The sequence below is a fragment of the Gekko japonicus genome, unplaced genomic scaffold (assembly GCF_001447785.1).
Source record: "Gekko japonicus isolate JY-2015 unplaced genomic scaffold, Gekko_japonicus_V1.1 scaffold3091, whole genome shotgun sequence".
NCBI classification, from domain to species: Eukaryota; Metazoa; Chordata; class Lepidosauria; order Squamata; family Gekkonidae; genus Gekko; species Gekko japonicus.
The window spans coordinates 151,147-162,177 of NW_015167629.1; the positions used below are offsets into that span (position 1 = coordinate 151,147).

At 46.7% G+C, this 11,031-nt stretch overlaps 1 protein-coding gene across 1 annotated transcript in view; it reads right to left on the bottom strand.

Moving 5' to 3' along the window:
* The window catches only part of LOC107112849 (cytochrome P450 2K4-like), a 33,837-nt gene extending 25,556 nt beyond the window's left edge, over positions 1-8,281 (bottom strand). The window contains exons 1-3 of the mRNA XM_015414047.1: positions 8,099-8,281; positions 5,744-5,906; positions 3,419-3,568 (exon numbers count right to left, since the gene is read on the bottom strand). Coding sequence (XP_015269533.1) covers positions 3,419-3,568; positions 5,744-5,906; positions 8,099-8,281 — 496 coding nt within the window. The remainder of the gene's footprint in view (positions 1-3,418; positions 3,569-5,743; positions 5,907-8,098) is intronic.
* Positions 8,282-11,031: the final 2,750 nt, after the last annotated feature.

Sequence of the window (11,031 nt, forward strand, 5' to 3'; positions counted from 1 at the left end):
TTAATGAATATGCCCCTATAGAGCTAGCAGGATTTAGACCCCATCGTAGTTTTGAAGACCGGGCTCTCAGCTTAACAACTTTCATTGAAGCAGGGTATCAGAAGTGTCTTAAGACATCAGCAGTTAACATCGATCTGACTCTTGCTCATGACACTTGTTGCACACGTTTTACAAGTGCTTCCCTGCAGAACGTTATTTAGACTCCTAAATAACATGCTGAGAGTTAGACCTTTCCGAGTAATTATGGGCCAGTCAATCAGCAAGTAGAAGAAACTGAATAATGGTCTACCCCAGGGCTCGGTCCTCAGTTCAGTTCTTTTCGATCTATACATCTCTGATGTTCCTGAGATGATATCTAGGACGTTTGCTTATGCTGATGACATGGGAATTGCAGTAAGGCACAAATCAATTGAAAGGACTGAGGAAATATTGATAAGGGACACTGACATTTTGACTGATTTCTACCATAAATTGCAGTTTATCCCAAGTCCAGGAAAAACAAAATGCTCCTATCTCCATCACAAAAACAATCTTACCTAACCATGAACTGAATGTCTACCTTAATGGCACCCAACTTACACACAACTGTACACCTAAGTACCTTGGTGTCATCTCCACATAGACTTTGCTGGCATCTTTCATGGCAAAACCTTCCTAATTATCCTGGACTAGGAATAAGGCCCATTGTGGGAATAAATACAACAAGCTCTAGAAAGAGGCTCTGGGCGAGTACCCCATTCAATCCTAAGGCTGCTTCCCCTTTAACACTGGCTAGCAGAGCCAGTTTGGTGTAGTGGTTAAGTGTGCGGACTCTAATCTGGGAGAATCTGGTTTGATTCCCCACTCCTCCACTTGCACCTGCTGATGTGACCTTGGGTGAGTCACAAGCTCTGGCACAGCTGTCCTTGAAAAAGAGCAGTTTGTGTCAGAGTTCTCTCAGCCCCACCCACCTCACAGGGTGTCTGTTGTGGGGAGGGGAAGGGAAAGGAGTTTGTAAGCCGCTCTGAGACTCCAAGTGAAGGGCGGGGTATAAATCCAATCTCTTCTTCTCTTCTTCTTCTTCTTCTTCTTACTTACCCTCCTAATGCCCCATGACCTCTGGGGACTCGCAAATTGGGAGTTGTAGTTTTACTTCCCTTTGCTATGGTTGCAGTAAGGCCAGCTGAGAACTACGACTCCCAAGGTGCAACACGTCAAGAATGAGTCATTGGCAACACAGTTTGCCTTTTTTATATATATATATATAGGATTCATTTTCAAACTGGCTTGAAGTAGTCATTGTCCCAACTGTAACCTCGAATGCTGCCATCACAGTTCTCCACCAACTTTTTACACATTGTTTCAGACAATGGTGCTACTTTCACCTGTGCAATTTTCCAAGCCAGTTTGGTGCAGTGGTTAAGTGTGCGGACTCTAATCTGGGAGAACCGGGTTTGATTCCCCACTCCTCCACTTGCACCTGCTGATGTGACCTTGGGTCAGTCACAAACTCTGGCACAGCTGTCCTTGAAAAAGAGCCGTTTGTGTCAGAGTTCTCTCAGCCCCACCCACCTCACAGGGTGTCTGTTGTGGGGAGGGGAAGGGAAAGGAGTTTGTAAGCCGCTCTGAGACTCCAAGTGAAGGGCGGGGTATAAATCCAAAACTCTTCTTCTTCTTCTCTCTAATACGAATCTCATTCAGGCTATCACAATAGACCCCAAGCAAATGGGCAACCAGAACAAATTGTACAGACTACAAAAGATACACTGAAAAGGATCATTTCTGGGGACTGGGCAACCAGATTGCCAAGATTCCTGTCGGCACAACATGTTACACCCTGCTCTTCAACTGGGTCCAGCTCAGCTGAGTTGCTTATTGGGACATCACTCAAGACATGCCTAGATCATGTCCACACTAATATTGCAAGCGACTTGCACTCTTAAAAAAGAACAGGAGCTGTATTCTACTTTGACATCTAGGCATTCGTGTACCTTCTCTCCTCAGGAACCATATGGGCTCGGAACAATGGAAACAATTTGTAGTGTATCCAGCCCTGACAAGGCCGGGCATGTCCGGACTTGCCCAGGGACAAAACCTCAAGCTTCGTATCTAAAGACAATGGGCCAGAAGGATCCTAGCCAGCCCTATCAGATGGCTAGGTCCCAAACCGTGAGGCCAATAGGTCTCTCGGTTACTGTAAATAGCCTATCAGGGAGTGGAGGTGTGTTTTGGTGGTGGGTTTCCGAAGGAAAATAAACCGGCCTGCGAGCCGGCCAAGGTGTCTTGTTCCTGACTAAATAAAGGTATGCCTAGCTGAAATCACTCTCCGTGTGCATACTTTTCACAATTCATGGTTGGTTCTATCTAAAATAGTGGATGTCACAGGACCTCTCACATATCAAGTGCGGACCGTAGATGGACTGTTATGGAGACGTCACGTGGACCAACTGTGTGCTCACACGGACACTCCTAATTCTTCAGTGGAACCCACCATCAGGCCCAGAATTAATTGGAGGAGGCCATCCAGATCGTGCCAATAATGATTACCCTCCTTCATCGCAAGGGAGTGGTGGTCTTATTACTGAGTTACCGGTGGAGGAGGTTTCTTCTGCTGAGACCGCAGCTGTATCAAGCCAAGGGGGAAGACCACAGAGGCAGCAAAAACGTCTGGCTGAATATTCTACTTGGAGGGGAGGGGTGTTGTGTACTGTCTCTTTAAGAGGCTTTCCCAGTAGGCTTCAGAACAAGCAGGAGAGCAGGAGGGGCTCAGTGCTTCTCTTCTCAGTCTCTCTGCAGAACCAGGCCAGGACAACCCTGGCTTTGAGCTCTAGAAACAGTTAGGTATTGTCACTCCTTATTCCAATAGTCTTCTCAGTCTCCCTCCTAGTAGTCTGCAGAAGTGCAGGGCCTACTAAGAACCTGCAGAACTAGGCCAGGACTACCCTTGCCTAAGGGAGCGGCGGTGGCTCAAGCGGTTAAGACGCTGAACTGCAGGCTGTGGAAGGTCGGTAGTTCAGCAGTTCGAGACCTGAGTGTGCCGCATGACGGAGCGAGCTCCCGTCTCTAGTTCCAGCTCCTGCCAACCTAGCAGTTTGAAAGCAAGCAATTGCAAGTAGATAAATAGGTACCACTTCGGTGGGAAGGTAACAGCGTTCCGTGCGCCTCGGTGTTTAGTCATGCCGGCCACATGACCACGGAAACGTCTTCGGACAGAGCTGACTATTCGGCTTTGAAACGGAGGTGAGCACCACAACCCGAGAGTCGGACTCGACTGGCTTTCGAGCAAGGGAACCTTTACCCTTGTCTAAAGGTCTATAAACAACTTAGCTGAGTATTCCGTATTCTAATAGCCAAGTTACCTGTCCTACAGTTACAGCTAATAAAGAGGCCGTCAGCCAAACGGAACTGGATATTGTTTGCTCCACTACACAAAACTCACCCTCAAAAGATTCGAACGTCTGTATTAGGAAACGGCACTCCTCGACAATTCTGTCTTCTATGGTCTTCTTGCCCATTCCGTAGTCCCTCAATGTGGTTAGTGCAAACCGCCTCATCACTTTCCAGTTCTCACCATTAGAAACAACAATACCTGGAGAGAAATACTATATATAATATTATATTGATATGCAGAGCAGCAAGTGGTTCCTCAGTGTTTGGCTCTTGGACCATAGAAGACCTATCAGCCTGGTTGGGGAATCTAAGACATTCACCTACTAATGGAGGCTAATCTTTTGAATGGGGTGCAGGAGAGAGATAAGTTCCTTGTTTGATTGCAAAATATTTTCAACAACAAGCAAAAGCAGGACAGAGATACGGGAAAGAAATAAGATGCTTAGTGGGTCCCACTGTTTGTCCCTGAGAACTGAATGAGCTCCTGTCCATATAAGAGCCAGTTTGGTGTAGTGGTTAAGTGTGCGGACTCTAATCTGGGAGAACCGGGTTTGATTCCCCACTCCTCCACTGGCACCTGCTGATGTGACCTTGGATCAGTCACAAGCTCTGGCACAGCTGTCCTTGAAAAGGAGCAGTTTGTGTCAGAGTTCTCTCAGCCCCACCCACCTCACAGGGTGTCTGTTGTGGGGAGGGGAAGGGAACGGACTAGGGCTGCCAAGCTGCGGCGGGGGATCCGTGCGTCTTCACAGGATCCCTGCCGCGGGGGGACAGCGATACACGTTGCACCACCGTCACCAGGACGTGACGCTACGCGTCGCTCTGGCAACGGGGCTGTTTGGAGTCCCGTTGCAAGAGCGACGCATAGCATCACATCCTGGCGCCGGCGGTGCAACGTGTATTGCTGTCCCCCCATGGCAGGGATCCTGTGAAGACGTACGGATCCCCCGCCGCGGCTTGGCAGCCCTAGAAAGGACTTTGTAAGCCGCTCTGAGATTCCAAGTGAAGGGCGGGGTATAAATCCAATCTCTTCTTCTTCTTCTATAACCAGTCACGTTTCTACGTCACCCCACTAAGGCTGTGAAGAAGATCTCCCAGAATTACAACTGTGTCTTAGATAAGGTTGCAGCTTCACCCCATCTACTCTGTCCTTGCTGGCTGTGCAGTCATCCTTTATGCACGGCCAGGGATAGAGCACTCTTCCATCATGACTTCTTTCTTTGGTGTAGTGGTTAGGAGCACGGACTCGAATCTGGGAGAACCGGGTTTGATTCCCCACTCCTCTACGTGTAGTTGCTGGTGCGAGCTTGGGTCAGTCATGAGTTCTTTCAGAGCTGTTCTCTCAAGGGCAGTTCTCTCAGAGCTCTCTCAGCCCCACCTACCTCATGCAATGTTTGTTTTGGGGAGGGGGAAGGGAAACGGATTGTAAGCCGCTCTGAGACTCCTTTGGGTAGAGAAGTGCAGGGTATAAATCCAATCTCTCCTCCTCCTCTGATATGAACTTCAATATGTCTACCCCTTCCTTTTCTCTCTCCCTGCAACTAGCCTTCCTATTCATTACTCAGGGATGGGAGATTGTATTGTGTGTGTAAAGTCACAGCCATCTTGTGGCAACCCCAAGTGGTTTGAAAGGCAAGAGACAAGCAGAGGTGTTTTGCCATCGCCTGCCTCTGCATAGCAACCCTGGAGTGCCTTGGTGGCAATGTTCCCTCTAAGCTGTGGAGTCTTGTGAGCAAAAATTCTAATTCGTGAGCTACTGGCATTAAAATTGTGAGCGAACGATTGGGCTACTGCATAAATTAGATTGCTCTGGAGCCCTCCTTCCTGAGCTAAGACAAAAATCTGTGAGCTGAAGGCTAAAAAACTGTGAGCTAGCTCACACTAACTCAGCTTCGAGGGAACACTGCTTGGTGGTCTCTCATCCAAGTACTAACCAGGACCAACCCTGCTTAGCTTCCAAGATATGATGAGATCCAGCTAGCCTGGGCAACTGGCCTTGAACTGTCAGGGAACTGCTGAAGATGAAATTCCGAATGTTTCGTCATATGGAGATAGTGAAAGAGCTGCATGAGGGAAGTCCTCATACAATGAAGGAATGAATCCACAGCCACTGTTGCTTGTGCCTCTGTTTTTGAACCCTTTCCCCTGTGCTGTTTCCATGATCTCAGTTTCTTGGGGCTCTTCTTTGCCCTCGGGGTTGCGGGGGTGTGCGTGTGAGTGCTTGTATCAGGCCAGTTTAAGCCAGCCCGGTTCTATAGACAGGAAATCCCCAGGTTGCATCTCTCCCAGGGTCATGTTTGGCACAGACTCTCCATGGCTGTAAGTTCTACATATGTAAGCAAGACCAGCTACTCTTCAGAAAGAATGACCTCACCATGGCCTTCATCAAAGTCTTCAAACACTGGGATCCTGGGCCTGTCCGCAAAGGCATCTGCCTGGTTCACCAAAGCCTCCTTTACAGTCTTGTAGCCTGACAGAATGACCATTTTCTGGACTCCCATTTGGATGCTGAAGACAGGGCCGTACTGCTTCGATAACTGAAATGCAATGAAAGGTAAGTGAGAAATATACTTCTGATCTTCCAGCTAGGGTTGCCAGATAGTATCGATAAAAATACTAGACACATTTGGCTTTTTTTTTTACTAAGAAAAATGCCAGAAATGTCTCTTTAATTAGGGTTGCCAAATATTATTTTCGCCGCAGCGCGTGCGCGCCGCATCCATGTCTCTCAGAAGTGACGCGACCATGCTGGGCACGCTGGGGGTGGTGCCACGACCATCCGAGGGAAAACCATAGAGTTTTCCCTTGGATGACCGTGGCCCCACCCCCAGCGTGCCCAGCGTGGTCGTGTCACTTCCGAGTGATGTGCACATCGGGGTGGGGTTCCCCCCGGGGCTCGATCCGCCACCGGCGGGGAACAGGCCTCTGGGGCGGGGGTTTCCCCACCCCCCGGGGGGACTTGGCAAGCCTATCTTTAATAGAGGCTACGGTTGCCAACTCCGGGATGGGAAATTTTTGGAGAGTTTGGAGTGGAGTTTATGGGTGGAAATGTGCTATTGAGGCTTTTAATTGCTTGGAGGTAAACAAGATCATATTCAGCCTTCTGTTAAAGGGACACAACATTCTTCTCCCTGCAGCTGCCAACCCTAGGATCTATATCAAACAAACAAACACTGTGATAAAAATGACAATGATATTTAATCAATCTGATGAACATCAAATTATATTACAAATGAAACTTTTACAATATTTATTAAGGAAATTCTAACATTTTCAAGGAAAAGTTCATCATCCTTCATTCTACACCAGTTTGGTGTAGTGGTTAAGTGTGCAGACTCTAATCTGGGAGTACCGGGTTTGATTCCCCACTCCTCCACTTGCACCTGCTGATGTGACCTTGGGTCAGTCACAAGCTCTGGGACAGCTGTCCTTGAAAAAGAGCCGTTTGTGTCAGAGCTCTCTCAGCCCCACCTCCCTCACAGGGTGTCTGTCGTGGGGAGGGGAAGGGAAAGGAGTTTGTAAGCCGCTCTGAGACTCCTAGTGAAGGGCGGGGTATAAATCCAATCTCCTCCTCCTCCCTCCTTCCTCCTCCTCCTCAATGAGCACCCAGTTATAAACTCATTTCACCAATCTTCCTCAAAAGCAGTGTTCCTTCTAAACTGAGTTAGTGTGAGCTAGCTCACAGTTTTTTTAGCCTCCGGCTCATGGATATTTGTCTTAGCTCAGGAAGGATTACTGCATAATTCAGCTTGCTCACAGCCTGAATGCCAGTAGCTCACAAAGTAGAATTTTTGCTCACAAGACTCCACACCTTAGAGGGAATATTGCTCGGGAGTAATCCTATTATATTGAAAGGTGTCAGCCTCTTGATACAGCTTAACCCTTTTTTACTTCAAATTTTTACTGCTTAACTTCTTTTTTTACTTTCTTCGAATTATCTTCTGGTTCCATTTTCAAATGATTGCAGCTTAACTTCTTTGTTCCAGGATAATTTGAAGAAAGTAAAAAAGAAGTTAAGCTGTAATAATAGAAAATGGAACAAGAAGATAATTTAATAGAACCCATGTCATTTAAAGACTACACACAAATTTATGTAAAAGTGGAAGCCTTTAGCAACCTTGTTAATGTTTTACACCTTTAAAGGTAAAGGTAAAGGTTTCCCTCGCTCGAAAGCCAGTCCAGTCCGACTCTAGGGTTGCGGTGCTCATCTCCGTTTCAAAGCCGAAGAGCCAGCGCTGTCCGAAGACGTTTCCATGGTCATGTGGCCGGCATGACTAAACACCAAGGCACATGGAATGCTGTTACCTTCCCACCGAAGGGGTACCTATTTATCTACTTGCAATTTCTTGCTTTCGAACTGCTAGGTTGGCAGGAGCTGGAACTAGAGACGGGAGCTCACTCCGTCATGCGGCACACTCGGGTCTCAAACTGCTTAACTACCGACCTTCCACATGCTGATATTCAACATGCAGCTGCATGGAATCAATCAGAATAGTTTTTAGAGAGTCTGAGTTCCCACTTGAGGTGTCCACAGGTGCACACCAATATTTTGTAATCTGCTGCCCTCTTGGAGAAAGGCATTTAGCCAGGGCTGGGTTTGATGACCTTTTGACACATATATTTGTCTTAACATTAATGCTCACACTTGGGATGGAGAAACTTAAAGTCTCTCTGCCCTACGAGATCAGCACAAGACAGGGATCTAGAACAAAACGAACAAGAAGGTTACCTTGAACATGGTTCTGTAAGGCCTCTTCACATCCATGAGGTGGAGGTTTCCAATGAGCGGTAATGGGCGTGGTCCTGGTGGGAGATTTTTGCCACTGCCCTTCCAGAAATCACTCCTTTTCCAAAGGAATGCAAGTGCGAGGGCAAGTAGGAACAACACAGAAATAGGATCCAGCCAATCCATTTTGCACTAACAAGAAGTGGCTTGTGGAGGTTACAGAGAAATTTGCAATGGATTTTGATCAAGGGCTGTTTCTGTCGCCTGAAATGAGCTGCACAATTTTCTTTATATAGACCTGGCCCAGTATAAGCTCTCACCAATCGTCCAACCCATGGCTTTTATAAGAAATATTCTCCAATTTGCTGTGTGCCTGATCTATAAAAATGCTCTGTTTGAATGGGTGGTGTCTAATTCATCAAATAGAAGCTTGATAGGACAGGTCAAAACTCTTTTGACTCCTGAGTGAAAGTTCATCACAATATTATCTGGAAGGCCATGCTAGTTAATTATCTACTGGGCCCAAAGATTAGTGTTGCCAGTGAATCACTGGGCTAACTACCAAACTTGTTGTTATTGAGAAGTTTCCGACAGTTGAACATGACTTTGGAACTGTTTTCCCATTGAATACATGACAAATATTTTGAAATAAATGTTAAGACACTTGCTTCAGGGATGTCCTTGTTTTTCTGTAGTGCGACTTCAGTCACCTCTGGAGTTCAGTGATGTGCATAAAAGTTTAAAAGAAGTGGCTTATTGTTGGTTCATTGCAACGTTAACATCCTACATCTTTGTTATTGATATTGCACATCTTTTTTAAAAAGATCTATTCATTTATTTCAAATTATCTCAAATTGGGGGGACCTATTTCTGTCTATAATCCCCCCCCCCAATCCACCCGGAATAAAATTTGGAGTGACTGATAACCTTGTATCCGAGGGATCCTCCTGCCTCTCAAATTTCAGACAAAGAGGAGAAAGCCTCACCATTTTCACAATAGCACACTTCACAACACCATTTGATTTCTGATACAGTCTAAGCAGAAAGAAGCTAACAAAGGATCGGAGAATGATTTCAGCTCAGTGATTCAGCTTTATTTGAAGTAGCGAACAAACACTCAAACGTATTCCAAAACCAGAACAGCTTAACATTGGGAGCTAGGCTCCTTTTAAACATTACCGGGCTAATATAGCCACGCCTATTTACAGATAACAACCAATGAGATTGAGTACTTAAAAACCAATGAGAGTCTTTCCCTCGCTGGGGCTTGTGCAGTCCCTGATTGGTCGCTGTTAGAGGGCGACCAATGAGAAAGCGGTTCGGAGGAGCCTTCGTCAGGCTCAAGCTTTGCATGGGGAGTGAATGAGGCGATTCATACTGAGGTAAGTTTGCGGTGGACGCAAAATTATTGAAAAGACAGCAGAATACGTAGACTGCTGTAACTCAGTCATTCTTGGCCGTTTTTCATATAAACTGTTCTTAGCTTTCACCGGGCACATCCCCTGAGATTACAAATTGTCATGTGGGAATTTTGAGACTTTATAATGACAGAGCACTGAAACTCAGCTGAAATGTTTTCTCCTCTGTGTTTTAATCCCTGCTGTAGGATATACTGGTCATGTAGGCAGTAGAATACAAGAAACAGTAGCAAATCCATAAGGTAATATCAGGGGTTAAATAGAGGAAAGAGTGATGCAACCACACGCTGTACATGTAACACGTAGGTGATGCAGACACAGGCAGGTGCTATGCATTTCTGCTGCACCACAGTTAAGAGCCAATTGTAAAGCAACAGGTGGTAAGAAGCACCTTTTGGCAGGTATATAACCTTATTAGGGCCCCGTTCACACGGAGAAGTTGCCTCGCTGAAGACACAGATAATAGGCGGATTTTCCAGGCTCGATCACACCACAACATCTGGGAAGCGTAGTGCACCCGTGGCACCGTGGCTTGTTGCCAAAGACGCGGAGTAAAAAACCACCACATACGATGTACTCGTTTCCGGAAAATGCGGGGCAAGGGTGGGCGTCTGATCGCGTTTCCGCTGGAACCCCATGGCATCCGGCGCCTGCCCATGTCCCGTTGCAAACCAGATTTTTTTTTTAAGTCTCCACAGGATGCGCACAAACGCCCACCGGTACATGCGCACACTGTGGTGAGGGGACAAAATTCCCGTTTGCCATGGAAGCGGCGCCTAGCGATTGCCAGTGTAATCCCGCTGTGCCGCTTCTTTGCCGCGCTGCAGGATAGCCGTGTGATCGGCACCTAAGGGCATACCGACGGGACCTCCACAGGATATGTGAACTGCTGAGTGCTCCGGGGCAAACAGCCACGCTTCCCCCCGCATTTTCCGGCCTGTGTGACCGGGGCTTAGGACGGGCTAATGTATTAACATGTCACTGTGAAGTCATAAGGGCTATAAATATATCTTCCACCTATAGGTGGGTGGAGCAGTTCCTTTGTTCGTGCCCGTTAGCACCCTGCTCTTACGATATTGCAGTGAAGTGGTCTCTCCGCTTGGACTCCAGCCTATGCGTCTGTTTCATTGGCCTCACATATAGGAGTAGGGATTTGTACGACACTGCTATGTAACACCTGTAATGGCACCTCTCTGTGATGCTCTGAAATGTCCTGTATAATGCTCCCTCCTTGACTTCCGTAGCATTTCCTGATGAACTTTGCTGCCACCTGTAGACTTCTTGGTTTAACCCAATGAACCGAATGGCTTAGTTTCATTGGGTAGAATGATGGAACAGTAGCACCCGGGGGTGACTGTGAAGTAAAAGGAAATTCTTTATTCTAAATAAAATGGCTGCTTTTTAAACTAACAAACAAAAATATAGTTTCTTCAGCACTGTAAACACTTAATGGTTTCAGTGTTAATTAAAAAGCATCATGGTTTCATTTAATCTTCTAGTTTTCTGGTTGCAGGGCAG